General features: G+C 35.6%; 1 protein-coding gene and 1 long non-coding RNA gene across 3 annotated transcripts in view; one reads left to right on the top strand and one right to left on the bottom strand.

Moving 5' to 3' along the window:
* bcr (BCR activator of RhoGEF and GTPase) overlaps positions 1-19491 on the bottom strand; it is a 117877-nt gene that overhangs the window by 17941 nt on the left and 80445 nt on the right. Inside the window, exons 8-12 of one of the 2 annotated variants that reach the window (XM_002665937.7) lie at positions 16411-16551; positions 1117-1238; positions 478-643; positions 205-324; positions 24-99 (exon numbers count right to left, since the gene is read on the bottom strand). In XM_002665937.7, the coding sequence (XP_002665983.2) occupies positions 24-99; positions 205-324; positions 478-643; positions 1117-1238; positions 16411-16551 (625 nt within the window). Of the gene's footprint in view, positions 1-23; positions 100-204; positions 325-477; positions 644-1116; positions 1239-8706; positions 9931-16353; positions 16552-19491 lie in introns of those variants that run through there. The other variant, XM_073935131.1, reaches the window with a different exon arrangement.
* Positions 6420-18873, top strand: LOC141379842 (uncharacterized). Its single transcript, XR_012396700.1, has 3 exons — positions 6420-6588; positions 15617-15680; positions 15915-18873. It is a non-coding gene; the product is annotated as an uncharacterized lncRNA (long non-coding RNA).

Below are 19491 nucleotides of genomic sequence, written 5' to 3'. Positions count from 1 at the left end.
ATTTCAGTGACTGATCCACTTACATTTCTTCTGCTGTTCTCGGATCACTTCCTTCCACTCTGCACGCTCGTAGTCCGATGAGATCAGAAACATGTAGCTCTGAAATCCATAAGCCACACGGAATGTGAGCATGAGCAGGAACGCTAAGAAGAGCATGGATGAAAATCAGATAGGACAGAAAGGCTGTGAATCACTGGCTCTTACCTTCCCGTTGCGGTTGTGGACTCTAAGGGGCATGTTGGGAGAGTTCAACAGAAACAGAGATTCCTGTTCTGACAGCTTCTTTTTCAGCCTCTCCATCACTTTTGACCCTTTGTTGGCTCTCTGTTGAGGTTGAAAGCAATAAGGTGTAAAACCAAGTAAGAGCTCTCATATATGTTTAAATGGACACACACACACACACACACACACATATTCTTTTTATTTCCATTCATTCCAAGACCGTTAGATTAATAATGTGGCTAAAATCTAATGTACCCTCTCTCTCTGGATCTCACTCCTCAGGGAAGAGATCTTGATTTTAATGGCATCCAGCTCTTCATCAGGGGCTTGTGGGATTGGCAGGGGCTCGGACTCCTCTGCTGTTTGGAAAGTGAGGTCCGAGAGAGGAATGTACCACTTAGAATCGTATTGCTGGCTCTTCCTGTAGACACAGACAGCCGCGAGCAATAATTTAATATCCAGGCAAAAATACATCCTTAAATCTGATTATTGAGCATTGATGTTGGTGCAGACTGAACCCAGAGTCAGGATGTTAAACTTGATATTTGAAAATAATACAAACGTGTCTGATTCAATAACACCAAAGTGCTCCATTGTTTAAAAATAAGATGAAGACATTAGACCAGGGATCACCAAACTTGTTCCTGGAGGGCCGGTGTCCTGCAAATTTTAGCTCCAACCCTAATCAAACACACCTGAACTAGTTAATCTAGGTCTTACTAGGTATACTTGTAACACCTAGGCAGGTGTGTTGAGGCAAGTTGGAGCTAAACACTGCAGGGACATCGACCCTCAAGGACCGAGATTGGTGACCCCTGCTTTTGACAAAAAGAAGGGAAGCGGGCAATGATGAAGAAGACTTGAGATGGCAGAAACGAGGAGATTTTTCCATACCCTCCAATCAGTTTCTTCAGTTTGGCACAGAGCAGGAGGTCAGTGAAGAGAAAAACATGGCGTAGTTTTCGAGCTCCTTCGACAAGTTCCACCATAAAGCCATCCTTCAACAGCTGACGGTTCTGTCAAACAAGAGACAATGTAGGGTTATAACGGTTTACTTAAATTAAACAACACAAAATGGAAAAAACAAAACATTTGTATTATTTAAAATGAAATAAAAACGTACAAAATTCTTATAAATACAAATTTTGCCAGTTTCTTGCCAAGAAAGATTTGCCACAAACTGTGTATTTGCAGCAGCAGCAATAATAATAATAAAATAATAATAATAATAATAACAACAATAATAATATTATAAAAAAGTTTTTATATTGTAATTATTATTATTGATGTTATTCTGTAATGAGAAGTTGATGCTGACAAGGGAGGTGCGGATCTAAATGCAGGGTTTATTATGCAGAGAATGGTCAGGCAAGCAACAGTCAACACAGGAGCAAACAGATGTTTACAGGCAATCCCAGTCGTGGTTATATAAGTATAACCACCAGTATAACAAGACTCAGCTATGTAATCAGTTAATGAGTAGCTCCCAGCCGTGAGTGTGTGAAATCAACAGAATGAAGAACAGGTGCGTGTGAGTGGTGCATGACTGGAACTTGTAGTCCATATACTGGCGGATTTGTAGTTTTTTAGTGAACTGTGTGTTTACCAGTGATCTGCAGCCGCTATCATTTGCTGGTGATCGTTTTCTTTTTGGCTTAGTCCTTTTATTAATCAGGGGTCACCACAGCGGAATGAACTGCAAACTTATCCAGAAAATGTTTTACATAGGGGATGATCTTCCAGCCGCAATTGTTGTTATATCATCTACAAAATTATATATGATCAAATAACTACATAAATTAAATAAAATTATTATATTTTTTATAGGGATGGGCGAATTATTCATTTTTTTTTTTTCCGGCTTAGTCCCTTTATTTATCCGGGGTCGCCACAGCGGAATGAACAGCCAATTTATTCAGAAAGTTTTTACGCAGCGGATGCCCTTTCAGCCGCAACCAATCTCTGGGAAACATCCACACTCATACACTACAGACAATTTAGCCTACCCAATTCACTTGTACCGCATGTCTTTGGACTGTGGGGGAAACCAGAGCAGAAACGCCAGCTAACCCAGCCGAGGCTCGAACCAGCGACTTTTTTGCTCTGAGGCGGCATTTTTCCAGGTCAATTTTTGTTCCCTATCGCGCCTAAAGACATGTGACCCTGCTCCGTTACATTATTCCATCAGCATGTTGAGCATGGACAAATCAAACTAAGACAACTGAGCAACAGGAGCAGCTTACAACAAAGAAATAATCATGTTTACAGTACAAAAATTGTCAGCAATAAATAAATAGATAGATAAATAAATAATAGAATAAATATAAAAATTAAGTAATCGTAATTGAGTTAAAATGCACTTAATTGAGATTTTAATTTTAATCCAAATCGCCCAGCCCGAATTTTATGGAATTAAAATATATAATTTACAAAATTAATACCATTTACAACAGATTAACATAAAAAATGTTTTTTTATGTTAATCTGTTTTTATGTTAATCTATTCTTAATTGTAAAATAACACTGAAACAATGTAGGCAAATGTCATGAAAAATTAATTATAATATTAAGATATTTGTCTATAAAACTTTAAAACAAGCATCTTTCTAATGGTCTCTCAGGTTGCATTTTATTTAAAAAAAAAAAAATCTACGTCACCTCCAAGTTTTTTTTAAATGGTGACCTGAAATGCCCTCAAGCTGGAAAGGTTACGTTTCTCTATATTTGGCAAACTGAAGATGTATGATAAAATATAGCGCCCCTTCCTTACATATACATACGTATATATTTAAACAGGGCCTCTGGGATTTTTTTCTGCCTTTTTACATCATTCATTGCTGCATAACTACTGTATTGTTTGAAAATGGTTTTGGTTGGGGGAATTAAGATGGTACTCGAAACATTATGCTAACAAATATGCATGTTGTACACTACTTAGTGTTATGTTTTCACAAAAAGTTCTATAAATAAAATAAAAATAAATGTAGTAAACCTGGTTTAACATTTTTTAAACTGAAAATTTTGACTTGTGATGGCGAAGCTCAATTTTCAGTGTTAGAAATTATTCTAATAAGTTAATTTGTTTATCAACAAAGAGAAAAATGTCTAGTTATTAGTGTGAAGGAACATAATGCGATGCTAAAGTGCTGTCAAATACAACCCAACAATTCTGTTTTGTTTTCTTAAGACAAGCCACTAGGAGGCAGCCTCACCCTGCTTCCAAACACAAAAGCGCATAAACTCTCAAAAAAGAGCAGCGAGGTTGGTTTTGATGAGTCTTTGTGTTTATGAATTAAGAAAATTGGGACAACATTATAAAACCAGTCCCTCCTGTTCACAGATCATATGCTAGGTGATCATCCCGTGAGCATAATCAGTGAAAAAGGCACACATATAAGCAATACACAGACCCCCGGCCACACGTCACGCATCAGTGCTCTCACAGCAACACGTCATCTCTGCAGTGGCGAAACAAAAGATGATATCACAAGCTTCTCGTCCAATGAGACGCTCAAACCTGGCTCTGCTCACCTTCGCATTCGGAGACTCATTTTGATGCAATGTCCCTTCTGTTGAGTCACACAATTTTGTATCACTGGACGCTTGAGTGCATTTCCCAGAACTGTGCGAGTGTGCTAGTTTTTATTTCCCAGTGGGGACTTCAACCTGAATGCCCACAGACTTGAGTCACCACAGGGAGCAAAATTGAGGTACTCATGGGTAAACATCCTTATAAATCACACAGAAATATTTTGAAAATGTAGATTGTTTCCTGTGAGTCTCTCTCTCTCTCTGTGTGTGTGTGTGTGTGTGTGTGTGTGTGTGTGTGTGTGTGTGTGTGTGTGTGTGTGTGTGTATGTGTGCGTGCATTTTCAAAAACTATACTGACATACCATTCGTTCTCAATATATTATAAAATGTTGCTACAGCACTGATTAAAACGTCAATATTCATGTTTCTATTGGGCGACATGGTGGCTTAGTGGGTGCTACGGTTCCCCCCGCGGTCTAAAGACATGCTCTATAGGTGAACTGAAACACAACTAAACTGGCTGTAGTGTATGTGTGTGAATAAGTGCATGTGGATGTTTCCTAGTACTGGGTGTTTCCTAGTACAGCTGGAAGGACATCCATTCTGTAAAACATATGCTGGATAAGTTGGTGGTTCATTCCATTGTGGCAACCCCTGATGAATAAAGGGACAAAACCGAAGGAAAGAAAAGCTTTCTCTCAATTTCTTCATCTTTTAGAGTTAAAGACCTCAAGCGTGGCTCAATATTTAGGATTTTTACTATTGCACAAGTCAGTCAGCTACTGGCTCAGCTGAACAATAATAATACTTAAAACATTGTTGGAATTTTCATTGTTTTGAGCCATGAAAAAATCTAATCAATTTCACATTTTTTTATTTCAAATTTAGTATTAGAGAAGAAACTACTTGCCTAGTTTTACATAAACAAGTGATCACTTAGTAATAAATAACAACTGACAGATGTGCTCAGTATTCTTCAGGTAGATCTAACATTGATTTGGTCATTGATTCATGTTAATGACAGCTATAATTTTAAGAAAGTTCTGGGATAGTTCACGTAAAAATGAATATTTTTTTCCCCATATACTGACACTCAAAATGTCTAAAAATGAAGTCTTAACTTCAAAGACTTTTTTGTTGAACTTAAAACAAGATATTTTGAATAGTTTTGGAAAAAACAACAAATGACATTCATAGTAGGAATAAAAAAATACTTCAGAAGTAAATAGCTGTTTCTTTTTTCAACATTATTCACTATATATCTTCCCTTGTGTTCAACTATCGCAATTTTACAGTAATTTGTAACTTACTGATTTAGCAGGTAATTTAAATGAATCTCATTTGTACATTTTAGTATGATTTGCTCATCCCTCATGATGATGATATAGGGTTTAAAGAGTTAAGTTTGAGGTCACAGCTCTTTTTTAAAAAAATCCCATGTTTTTGAACAAATGAAATAAAATGAATTGGTACAAATTAGACACTTTTCTGACGATACATAAAATAGTTACATTTTATCCCGAGATCAGGCTGGTTCAGCAGAAGAAAAAGCCTTCAACAGGTTTGGAACAAGAAGATGAGTAGATGATGACAGAGCTTTAATTGTTGGGTGAACTTTCCCTTAAATTGTTTATTTTCACTTTAGAATGTGTTTTAAAGACTGGTCTTTTAATTTCATTTGACACGTATAAGCCTATTCGTTGAAGCATACAAACATGTAGAAGAGAACTTTCAAGTATTTAGTTTTCTACCACATTTTGAAGTTGACCTTTAAACAGAAATCTAAAATGTATGTAGTTTGTAGCATAAACAATGAAATAAGCCGCTGAAAATGCTTGATAGATGAAAAGTGAAACTGTGCAGGGACAGACTAGACTATACTCTCAGAAATAATAATAAATCAGTCACTGGCATAGTACTCTTTAAAAATACACTTTTGTACATAAAGGGTACATGCTATTGCCGAAAAGATCCGTTTTAGTACCCTAAAGTTAGATATTAGTACATGAAAGGGCCTATTTTGTACCTTAAATGTACATATTAGAACCTAAAAGTACAAAATGTACATTTATAGGGTCCCACCTCAGTGACAACCTTTCTACCTTTATTTCTGAGTGTATGTTGGGCTTTAACACCATAAAAACTGCTTCATCTGACCAGAATGAAAAAGTATCTGAGTGACAGGACCATAGGAGAGATAGGATTGCATTTCAATGTATTTTCAATCTATATTTATTTACATATCAAAAGTTTTAACACTAGTGTGATGGCCTGTCTGCAACTGGACACACATAAAAGATGAAAGAGTCAACTTATATCCATGCCAAAAACTCCCAGAATGCCAGTTATTTTGCGCGTCATTGCATTTCCAGAAGGAAGTGTAATGGCTTGATTTCAGCTCAAGTCAACTGCCAAAAATGAGGTTCCCATTCCAAATGACTACATATTCAGCATGCAGATCTGGAATGGTTGAGAAAAGACCTTTCTTCACATCTCTTCCAACAGGAAGAGCAATTACGTCGTTTAGTCAATGCAAACAGTTCAATCAGCGGTTAACGGCTGCTCTTTTTTTTCCTCTGCTCAGCCATTTTGGCAGTAATTAATGTGCGGGGTCTTGTGTAACTAGATGGTTACCGTCTTAAAATAGGATAGATGAATCCGGTGGTGAGTGCGGATACTCAATGGGCTGTTTGTGTCCAAAAGCTCACACTCAGCAGTACTGAAACGAGATCCTGGGAAACATAGTGTTCTCAAAATGCTCCCACACCATTAGGATTACGTTGGTACTATTTCAAAGGAAAATCAAGCAGAAAGGGCAAAGCAGCAAGAAAGAAGGTATTTGAAATATGTGTGTTGCAGTCTTCTTTAAAAAAAATAAGAGAATAAGAAGAGGCCATGTGTGTTTATGGAAACAATAGTCTGGGACTGCCTTTAAGCCTTTAATTAAAAGGGAGGATGAAGCACTACATATTTATTTATATTTATACAGTACATATTTATGATTATTGTCCCAATGGTAAAGCAAGCCAGCCCTCTAAGGGTTGGTGAAAAAAGTAAAATGCTTTATTTTAACCAAAAATATTTGACAACAGAAACTATAAGTAACTACTGACTGGTAATTTTGCAGCTAGAATAAAATAAAATAAAATAAAATAAAAGGCAGCACGGTGGCACAGTGGGTAGTGTATGGGTGTTTCCCAGTGATGGGTTGCCGCTGGAAGAGCATCCGCTGCATAAAACATATGCTGGATAAGTTGGCATTTCATTCCACGGTGGGGACCCCAGATTAATAAAGGGACCAAGCCAAAAAGAAATAAATAAATGAATGAAAATAAAATAAAATAAAATAAATTATTTTTTTATTAAATTAAATAAAGAAAAAATAAAACAACATAAGGTGAAATAAAATATACCAAAATTAAATAAAGACAAAAAGAAAATAAAGAAAAAGTGTAATAAAAATGAAGAAAAAATTAAATAAAACAAATATAACAAAAATAAAATAAAGAAAAATTTTAAGAAAATACAACAAAATAAAACAAAGAAAAAATAAAATAAAATAAAGAAACATGAAATAAAGAAAATTAAAATAGCATAAATAAAGCATTTAATAAAATAAAATAAAGAAAATATAGAATAAAATATAATAAAATAAATAAAAGAAAATAAAAGAAAGAAAAAATAAATATAATAAAAATAAAGAGGAAATAAAATAAAATAAAAAATAAAGAAAATATAAAACAAAGAAAAAAATATTAATTTAAATAAAAAATAAAATAAAATGAAAAATAAAACAAAATAGGAAAAAATAAAGAAAAAATAAAATAAAATAGAAAACTACAGAAAAATTTAAATAAACAAAAGATTAAATATTTTATAAATATTTCTTAACTAATAATACAGTTACTATCAAAGAGCACTAGGCAGTATATCAACATTTTCATGACTGGCATTTCTGTAACAATTATACAAAATGCAGACTAGTACAAAGACACACACACTCACACACACACATACATACACACACACACACACACACACACACACACACACACACACACACACACACACACACACACACACACAGACAGACACACACACACACACACACACACACACACGTCGAAAAAAAACAAACAGTTCTGGTATCCTACTTCAATTTCTTCAGCAATCTCTTGTTCTGCACTGTACACTGTTTGCAAATCTACACCAGTATCTTCTAAACTGAACATGATGTGCTTTCTTCCTCAGTGTAAAAGAGGAGACGCTCAAATGAGCTGTCTCAGCACATCAGATGACATTTTCCAGCAGTTTGCCTCTAGTAGAAACATGACAATGGCAATATCTCATAATCACCGACTGCAAATGGACTGAAACCACTGAAAATTAAACATACACACACACACACACACACACACACACGCACACACACACACACACACACACACACATACACATACACACACTCACACACAAATACTGAGCGCTTGTAGAACTTAAACAGTGCAAGTTTGTGTGATTAGGACAGAATTCCCTCAGGGTTGTACGGTTTTAGCCTTCGTAACATAACACGCTTGAAATAATTTTAATAAGGATGTTTCTGTTATTTAGTAGGTGGATCATTCCACTGTGGTGAGCCCAGATAAAATAAGACAGCAAGCAGAAAAAAGTGAGTGAGTATTTCTGTTATTTAGGCAAGGCGTAGGTGAATAGGGTAAAAAAAAACACAATAAACATAATAAAAACTATGCTTATCACTATATTTCCCTAGTTGATTATGTTGAGAATTGTATCACACATTTTCTAAATTCTAAAATGCAAATGAGGCAATGTTTAATGAAATGTGCTCTGATTTGCATACCTTTCTAGCACAAAAACAATTGGATGAAGTCAGGTTCAAAATTTTCTTTTCAAAGTCTTGATAGGACTTTGAGTATCTCTTTTTTTATCACACCACAATACTGCGAACAAACAGAAAAACACTTGTGGCATGTACAGGGTTTCTGCAGGTTTCTTCAAATCCAATTTAAGACATTTTAAGACCCTAATTTTAGACTTAAAAGGCTAAACATTAAGGATTTTTTCTAAAAGCTTGGTAACTTCTTTAAATAGATATGTATTAATGGAAGATCATGTAAAGGGATGTTTTTCTTTGGTTTTCTTTGCCCTATTTAGGGAATTTAATTTGGAGAATTTGCTGTAAAAATGTCAAACAGTTGTTGGGAGTTGTAACTCTTTGCAGTAACAACTTAAACATATTAAATAAACTTTCTTATGGAACATTGGTGATTGGGTGTCAGGCGATTGGGTAGCTTTACTCGGACATAACATACTTGGACATAATTTACTTTAACACCTACAACACTATATTTCAGTGTATTTAAGACTTTTTTAGACACCCTAAAATAATTAAGCAAATTATGTATAAAAAATTCCATTCTTAAAAACTAAAATCTTCAGAATATAGATATGAATAAAACTGCAAAAAAATATCCAGCTTAAAGGTGCTGTGTGTATGTTTGATACCAAGTGGTTGAACTAGGTATTGCACACCTTGTTCAAAACATGCAAGCTGAACAACAGAAAACTGACAATGATCACCTCAGGTACACCTCATGTGCTTTATTCAGAGTTAAATGCTAATAATGTGAGTTTGAATGCCATTTTACATGACATTTACTGCCATTCCACTGAAAGCAGCAGCAGTTGATCTTAGATCTTGAAAAAAAAAAACATTTGAAGTGGAACTTCAGTGCAAGCCAACACATAGCAGTGATTGAGCATGTACATATAATAACGTTAAAGATTTAAATGTTAAAAATGTTTACATTTGTAATATTTATTAAATCATATTATTTACTAATTAATAACCTTATGTGGAACTCTAAATCGACGTCTCATTTCGGAGTCTGATAACATCCACTGGAGGTTGCACTTCAGTCACGGACGCACACTTTGAGAGCCTTCAAGACTGAATGAATCAAATACGCTGTGTTCCACCAAAGCAACCCGGGGTGCTGAAATATAATTGGCTAAACTTGCATTGGTTGAATTAAAGGGACCAAAACAAAGACAGACATTCCAGCACGTAACACATATTTTCAAAGCAGAATATCTGGGGTCAAGTTTACTTAGTATCTGCAAACATATTATGTTATGTATTAGAAGAGTCAAATACTTATATACAGCAAATTTAAGTATACCCTTCTGAAATGGAAATAATGGAAAAAAATACATTTGAGAAAAATATGTAATTTGTGACTATTTAAAAACAGTCACAATATAACAAGTACAACAACAAAAAACAGTATAAAGTGTATTTTGGATGTAAAAAACAATACTTGCAATACAGACAATACAGTTGCATAAAAAAACTGTTTCGCCTGCAGTGTCTCATCTTAAAATGAGGAGCCCATGATAATACTGCCACTTTGATTAAAAGAAATAAATCTCCACATTTAGGCATTTAAATCACCTCTTAACAGATTGTGCCCTGAAGGTAAGAAGCAAAATGTTGATCAGCAGAGTCTGTGTGTGGTAGGTTGATGCCATGTATACATTAAGGATGCTCTTTTGAACAGAGCAGGTGGCTTTAAAGAGCTCGAGGTCATCTGGTTGTTTGGATGGTTTGTGTTTATGTGTCTGTATGTGGATTGTGCCGACATGCATATTTACATAGTGACTGTCACATGTGCAACTACACACAAAGCCCATCACACATGTGTGTGTTATATTGCAGACGCTGAAAATGCTGCTTTCTGAAATGGGCAGGTTCATTTGCATTTTAATTAAGTGGCTTTGGCCCAGCTATTGCGGGCCTCTGGGGCCACACTGAATCTCTTTTCTCTCTGTGTCTCACACGCATACCTCCAGTTTCCAGCACGGGAAACACTAGAAGCCCTGGCTAAGCAACACAAGCATGACCTGAACAATCATGCTAATGCTTCTAGCTGCCCACTGATATCAGTTCTGAAGTTACTCTTAAATAATGAGATCTTTGTTCGTTGGCATCAAGCACAGAAGTTAGCTTAGGGCACCATGCTGAAGCTCTCTGCTCGAGCTGGATACATCTCTAATGAACAAAAAAAAAACAATTGACGATAAACTGATATCAAAATTACAGCCAGTAAGCCCACAAGCCAATAATTATATTTATGTTAGGACAGGAAACTAATATATGTCCAATAAATAAATGAACAAAAATGTTAACAATTAAAATCAGTCGTTTTAAATGCGAGCAGCATGGTGGCTCAATGGCTAACACTGTTGCCTTACAGCAAGAAGTTCGCTGGTTCGAGTCCTGGCTAGGCCAGTTGGCATTTATGTGTGGAGTTTGCATGTTCTCCCATTGTTCGCGTAGGTTTCCTCCTATATACGCTTTAAGTGAATTGGATTAACTAAAAATTGAATGTAGTGTATGAATGTGGGTGTGAATGTGAGAGTGTATGGGTGTTTCCCAGTACTGGGTTGCAGCTGCAAGGGCATCCAGTGCATAAAATTGTGCTCGAATAGCTGGCGGTTCATTCCACTGTGGTGACCCCTGATAAATAAGAGACTCAACCGAAGGGAAAACTAATGAATGAATGAATGTTTTAAATGCTACAAGCAAATGTAGAAATTATTACACTGTGATATATAGGAAGAAAAATGCATATAAAATTGTAGATTTAACTAACATTACATTATAATCAGTTAGCCCATAAGCTAAATAACATGTTTGTGTTAGGACAGGAAACTAATATATGTCAAATAAATAAAGGGATAAAACGTTAATAATTAAAATCAGCTGTTTTAAATGCTACAAGCAAACATAGAAATTATTACATTGCAGCAAACAAACAAAAATGCGTATAACATTTTATATTTGGTTTACATTTAGCAGTGTTGCTTAATGATTTGTTCAGAATTAATTTTTAGTTTATATTCAAGGTTTTCAAATTGTGAAATATTATTCCTGAGGGGTTTCAAATGTTTGAAAAAAAAACAACAACATTAATTAATGATCTTATTTGGGGGTCAGTGGCATCTGTGGAAGTTAGCCTAGTTGTGACTTAAAGGGACACTAAGGGTGCTTTCACACTTGGTTCATATGCCTGGACCGTGCCCAAGTTCGAATGTCCCCATTTGCCATCTTCTCGGTTGGTTTGTGTTCACACTGGCCGAACACACTGCATGGGATGCACACTTCAGAATCTCACCGGAAGAAGTAGGTCTTCCGGGTACTTCTTGTAAACTGATTTTTAAATTCTACGAATTCAGACATACTACTTTTGGAGGAGACAAGCAGACATTATCACTGTGCTTGCTCTGGCTCAGTCCCGCTTGTCACCAAGGTACAGTATTCAGTTTAATTCAATTCACCTTTATTTGTATAGCACTTTAACAATGTAGATTGTGTCAATGCAGCTTCACTTAGAAGATTATAGTAAATTGAAACAGTACGTGATACGCAGATTCACACACACACAAACACGCATGCAGACGATAGATTATTATTCAGTTGCTGGTTTACTTCCATTATTTGGTACGATTACATTCATACCAGAAGTGAACCGTACCCTAGACCACCTCTTTCAGGTTCGTAGGTGCGCACCCGAGTTCAGAAGACACGTTCACACTAGCTAAACAAACCGTACTCTGATGTCAAACGAACCCGGGTGCGGAACAAAAGTACTAGTGTGAAAGCGCCCTAAGTTACAACTTACACATTACTAAAGATTTTTGTGTTGCACCACTGAACTTTAACCGTAACGTTTAAAAGTTTAAACATAATACTACATTCTAACTAAATATTTACAGCAGCATCCTTCCATGGATAATGAAATGACAGTGAGATAAGTTTACATTGAGAAGCTCACGATAAAAAAGAAGAATGGTCTTTGTTTACTCACAGCCTTAATTTCCTTCCAAATCTCGCAATTTGTTCAGTTTATGAAAAAAAAGTCATTTATAATTTTATTTTCATAGGAGAGGAGTTATATATAGATGGAATAGTTACAGAATTTTAAAGCAGTTTAATGATTTAAATGCTTTTTATTGGATATTACGTCATTCAATGTGACTACGCATGACTTTACGAAGAGCTTAAGACCTACTAACTACGGTTTGAAGATGTTTGTAAGAACAAATTTAGTTACAAACTAGATAGTAGTTACTAAGCCCCTAGTGTGGACTTTACGATCCAGTTTAAAAAAAAATTCATGATCAGCTGGTGCAACCCTACCCTGGTCCTTAATATAAAAGAGGGCAGACGAACAACCAATATCAGCTACTTTATTTACAATATTGAACGACAATCAATGGAAAAATTATTTAATATTGGAGTAACGACTAGCACTTTGCATATCCTACTTGGTAACAAATAATTAACAAAAAATATTAGTAGATTTGTCATTTTAGAAAATGCTACTGATTGTTATTGTAAAATGTGGGTGGTTTGTACTGTAGGTTATCATCAAGTTATGTGATTGATGTCAGTTGCACAAACCAGAGCTTTATGCCAAAAGTATTTCCAACAATATTAATTCTGCTAGCATTAGCTACCACAAATCTAGAAGTCATGAATCCTTGGTTAACCAGCAAACAAAAGCAAGGCAAACTTAGGCTTGTGTGTTTTTTTTAGACTGGACTGAAAGACAATAAGCTCCACAACACATTGATTTCCATGAGCTCCTTTCATGCACACACTATCAATATTTGATCAGTTGCTCCGTCCGCTCACGCCCGAGGGAGGAAAGCAAGTGCAAACTCCTCCTCGCCGTTTACTCAAAGTGGGTGGAGCCTGTTCCACACAAGATGGCCTTTTATGAATAATCAATGAGTTTGCGAGTCAGAGTGCGGTGGGCTCATTAAGGCAAATTACACGCAAGTGCTGCTCGCCATCAATCACGCAGCAACAATTCATCTGTCACTCTCCTGAGGCCACATTGCTGGAATGAAGGGGGTGGCGTAGAGACTCGCCGAGGCTGTTTACACCTGGTCACTTCATGCGTTTTTACTGATCGGATAGCTTTCTGATCGGAAAAAGGACAGGTGTAAATGGGCTACGAAATGCATTTGAGATCTGATCGCTCAAACCACATCAAGAGACAGTCCGGACACATTCCTGATGAATCAGGACAGGTCTAAATGCATCTGGTTGTTGAAACCTAATTTTACTCCTCCAAAAATGTAACAAAATAAACGATAACACTTTAGTTTAGGTCACAATTTATGGTATTAACAAACAATTAACTAACACTACTACTAGCTTAATAGGCTACTAATTGGCTGTGTACTTGCAAGGAAGAAGTTGGGTTTAGGTTTTGGGTAGGATTAGGGATGCAGAATAAGATCATATTGTATAATTACAAACGAACTGATAATATCTTAATAATGGGCAGGTATTAAGGCAGTAGTTAATACCATGAATTGTCACAAGTTGTTTTTTGGCTATATGACAGTACAATATTATGTAACGCAATGCCAAATGACAGTAGGGGATGTTTGTTTATTTAATTTGACTTTAATTCTCGTTTCATTCTATTTTTGACTAGTTGTCAATCTTTTAATGATAAAATTGGATTGTTAAATGAATATAAATTTGGTAGCATTAAAAACAGATACATCACGCACCTGTATTTAAATCTCATTAATAGAGAGGTATCCTAAAATAGCAGAAACCATATAGTGTTTTGTCTCATTTAGAAAGGCATATTTTTGTTTTTTGGAGTGTAAGTTATACACAAATTAATGAATACCCTTTAACAGTTTTAAAAAGCCTACAGAACATATAAAAAAAACCTATAGAACACATAAAGTCAATGTATGAAGAGTAAGACATATAGCTTACGTTTTTGAAACAACAAAAACTACTTCAATAGAATGCTTTAGCTGATGTAACCTTGTCAAATTTGCATATACCACTAGAAGGTGAAGGTGTAGGCCTGTCACAATAATGAATATATCACACAACACATGAACATGACCTCTTTTTTGGTAATATTGTCCATACATATATTCTAGCAACATTTTATCTAATTGCGCAGCATCTCTATCTCTATTGGAGGTGTCAGTATGTTTAAAAAAACACACTAGTATTTGCTATAAATTGCTATAGTATATTTTCATGTGGGTGTCTGACATCTGAAAATAGATATGGTAGCAGATATGACAGCCTCTGTTACTTTTTACCTTTTACTTTTTGGTTAACATTTATTATTATTTATTTGTTGGAATACATTTTTACATTCTGATTTCAATTGCTAATTATTCCATTTTTAAAACGACTAAGAGTCTTAAGAATAAAATATGATGTGTTTTTGGAAGAGTGTACTGTACTTGCATTATGATGCTATAATTTTGTCATTTTGGCATTATATAATGAGTGCCATAAAATGGTCTTTAAATGGCAACGATATCCAACCTAGGCTCATTCCGAAAACATACCTCTATATACATTTCTGGAGACTGCCGAATACATATTAGGAGCTTTCGCGAATCCACCAGAGGCCGCTGTGTATGCTTTTTCAGATCTCAAATTGCTCTTGTGAGTGCCATTTGCACCTACTGTTTGTGCATAAACCCACCAGAGGCCGCTGTCTGACTGACTGACTACCCTCCTCCTTCCCTAAACCCAACCAATTGTATAGACTGACCCACCCACCCACTTCCTTAAACCCAAGCAACAATTTTCAAAAGCAATCCAGAAAAAGAAAAGCCCTTCTTTGATTTTTACCACGTTTTCACATTTTACCACATTTTCACCTTGTTATTTACTTGTTCATTTAATTCTTTTGGATTCTGTTTTTGTCTTACCCGCTTTTTGGAACCATTCTTTACCGGACTTGAACCATATCATCTTGGTAAACTTCTGCGTCTCAAGTCCGCTGATGTACATGGCAACTACTAAACAAACTGGGAACAGCGGGAAATCAGTCCATACGGAGGTAGGGCTATATTTTCAGAATGAGCCTTTGTTGGTGTATCTGATACTTTAGTAGGTGTAACCTAGTTAAATTTACATATAGCGCAAGACTTGAAGAAATATTCATTTAGCTGAGATACATTTATGTGGCCGAATGTAAATAAAACCTTTTTCACAAATCAGACAGCTAAAAAATAAGAGAAAACACAAAGTGACCAGGTGTAAACTAAATGCAAACATATCTTTTCTTTCTAAGATCTCTTTAATGGTGATCTTCTCTGCCAGTGACAACGAGGATTTCTTACCGCCAGTAACTAATGACATCATCATGATTCAAGACCATCAGTAAGCAGATACCGAAGAGATGATTAAAGAAAAATCCCAGTAGATCTGAGCACAAACAGCTAAAATGCAGCAAAGATGTGAGTAACAAAATAGCCGATGTTTTATTTATAAGCATAAAGCCTCAGTGGAGATGAAGAGTATATGCTAGTGTGAATTAGCGTCGCCCAAGGATAGGTTGTGCGGTGAACAGAGAGCGGTTTGGTTCTGAGATGGATGGAAATGACTGGCTGTATATCCTGATGGGAGCTCATTGGCTGGAGAGCTCCGGGGCACCTGCGCTATGTGCGACCTGGAGTTTTGACATTTCTCTGCCCTTTAAAAATGTTTTTGACAAATACTCTCCAGCGTACACAAGATGGAGGGTGTTTGAGCGTGAGGGAGAGGGGTAAGATGGTTTCTGCACTCACCTCTCCTTTCTTCACGGTCATGGACTGGCGGCGAGGCGTGCTCTCTTCGTTAATGCTGGACAGGAAGTTTTGTGAGATACGAAGGGCGTCCTGCAGGAGCGGGTAATCTGGGTGACTGGAGGGTGTGTGTTTTAGAAGATCCTGTAGACAATCAATAGAAAATCAAAGAGATAGTACATTTTTTTCTTCGATCATGCAAAACAAAATACTGTACAAGATGGTGAACCCAGACGGTGAATTACTATGAATAGGAAATACTGCAATATCATTGATCTACACTCAAAAAACTTATGCTTGCTGTTTGTTCAAACTACTTATTTAAAATCAGCTGAAACAACACAATTCTTAAGTTTTCTTGGGGTCAACTTAACTGTTGTATGTTCAATCCACTTTAGTTTGTAAAAACCAATGTATTAACTTAATTCTTTTACATTGTTCCAACAAAAATCAATAGTGCGGAACCCATTGTTTTTTTACAGTGTAGGGTGCATTAGTTACTGCCCTCTAAATAAAAGAACCAGTTACCAGTAGGTTAATTCATTACGACATAGGAGCTGTACTTAAAAGCTTTGAATTCTTGGCTTAAATGCTACAGAATTCAGAAACCATGAAGTGAATTGCAGCAAGAAATGCTTGTGATTGTACATGAGCATAACCATCCAAAGATTTAATTCTATTTTAATTCATTTACTCATCCTCCATTTGTTCCAAACCTGTTTAGAGTTTCTTTTTTTCTTGTTGAACACAAATGAGGATAAACTTACTCAATAATATTGCGAACAGCAACTACCTCCCATGGTACAATGTAAAAAATGCTGGGTTCCACACTATTGACCCTTCGCTAAGCCACACCTGAAAACCATAGCTACTCGCAGGAGGTCTGTCAAGCTTTCGACCGAGGGAAACAATGCATTGTGCATATGAATTGTGCAAATCTGAAACCAGTATCCTAAAATTTTGACCAAGGGCAATAAGATCTATGGCAATAACTCAAAAACCTCTTACCCTGAAAAGATCTAAACTGTGTTTCCTACAAAATACAAAGCAGGTTATGTTTCACAGCTGTCTTTTTCTTTCTTCTTGCTCGATAATATGAGCACTGCTCCGGTTAAGCCTTTGCAATAGCAATAACAGCGAGCACAATCCAGTCATATTTTTATCTGTTTTAATTTATGAATGTTTGAAATTACATATAAACAAAACCGAGATGTGATCCCAAACTGAGCACTTGCGATCAATATACTTTACCCGCAGCGTTTTTTTAGACATTTATATCCCTCATGTCCATTTCAGAGCTACAAATCACCACTGTTTTCGTCAGATTTAGAGATTTAGCCATTGGTGACGGCGTTATACCGGGTTAGTGCCTGCTTTTATATTTGGTGTCGGATCAACATTTGCTGGTAGGGAAAATCTATTTGTTCACTTCTGCTGTTTATACTTTGATTTGCATTTCAATTTATTTCTTTTTTTCCAATTTATTGCAAATTAAAATAATAATGGTATAAAAAACACAAACATTCTGACAGTTATCAGTGCTGTACATTGTTATGGGTCAATGGTGCCAATAATCCATCAAATCCATCAATTTCCCCTTTCTGGCTGCTCTTTCTATGAATGAATTGTGTTAAAGCAGTGTCCATGAGTGTTTCCCCGTTGGTTAGTAACGCTATATTTCCTTGCACAACAATAGTCTATCAGAAAAAAAAGGGAAATCACGGTTTAATTTGTTATTATAAGATTATTTTTAATTGTCACCTATCCTGCTGTGCATGAACTAAGCTGTTGAATGGTCAGTGTATGAGGCGGCTAGGCTAACCTACTGTAGCTTCAATTATGATTAAATTATTTTCAAATTTGTTGCGTATTTAGTCGTGAATATACCCCTGTGATGCATATTGCAGTCCTTTTTGTCTGGCTTTCTCATATATCTCAGCTGCTCACCAAAAATTACTTATTATATTTCTGGGAATGTCTGACATTGGCTCATACATAGTGTAATAGACGTGTCAGGCACGAATGCTTGATAGGTGTAACAACAGTAACTAAGGAGGGCGGGGCTTAGTGAAGGGTCCATTCCTTCATGATGTCACAACACAAATCGATTAGGTTAACTTAATCATTTTTACAAATTAAGGTGGACAGAACATAAAAAATTTAGTTTTCCCAAAAAACTCTTAAGAATTGTGTTGTTTCCACAGAAAATCAAAGATTCATTTTGAATAATTCAGTAGAACATGCAGCAAAAGTCATTTTTTGAGTTTATCTGTTTTTTCCTCAAGGGCTGTTAGAGTCAATGACTTTTTTTTAAATCAGCGTTCTTCAGAATATCTTGTTTTGAGTTCATGAGAAATTTATAAACCACTTTGGAACCACTTGGTGTGACATTGTGTGATTCAATGCCCTGATATACTTACTGCAAAGTTGTATTTATTGTTTAATTACAGTACATGTGAGATTTTTAAAATGTCGTTCTAATATACCGATGATACACATCCAGGCACAGACCACATGGCTAATTTAGATATATAAATAAATAAATATGTGTTATATGATTTCTTCTAAATAACAAAGTAAACACCACAAAAATGCCAGTATTTAGGGAAAAAAATCTGATCATAGCCATGTGGACTTCTTTGCACAAGCTCTCCAATTGATTAGCATCATATTATCAACAGATGAGGTAATTCAAATGACACTGTTATGATAGTTTGAAATCAAAGTATATTTGAGAATATTGATTACATAGTTCTGACCACAGTTTGAATTAATCACATTTCTTTGGATAATTCTTTTAGCATAATCTTACTTACTGTATAAACATTCATTTTATTGTTACAGAAAAGTGGGGAAGGCAATTTGGGACGTAAACCACTGTGAGAATTATACATTGACGATCAGGGGGTCAACTGTTTCGGGTTGTGTAACACATGCTTCAGTCATTTATGTATTTATTTTTAATTACATCTAGCTTATTAATAAAATGCATATAAGTTTTCAGTGTTTAGAGGGATATTTAGTGTATTCTCACCTACAGTATTCTCTGATTAGCTATTTCAGATGTTACTATAGGTTAAACTA

Source organism: Danio rerio, chromosome 21 (genome assembly GCF_049306965.1).
Source record: "Danio rerio strain Tuebingen ecotype United States chromosome 21, GRCz12tu, whole genome shotgun sequence".
Classification (NCBI taxonomy): Eukaryota; Metazoa; Chordata; class Actinopteri; order Cypriniformes; family Danionidae; genus Danio; species Danio rerio.
Note: the sequence above shows the minus strand (reverse complement) of the source record. Positions and strands in the feature narration are given on the sequence as shown.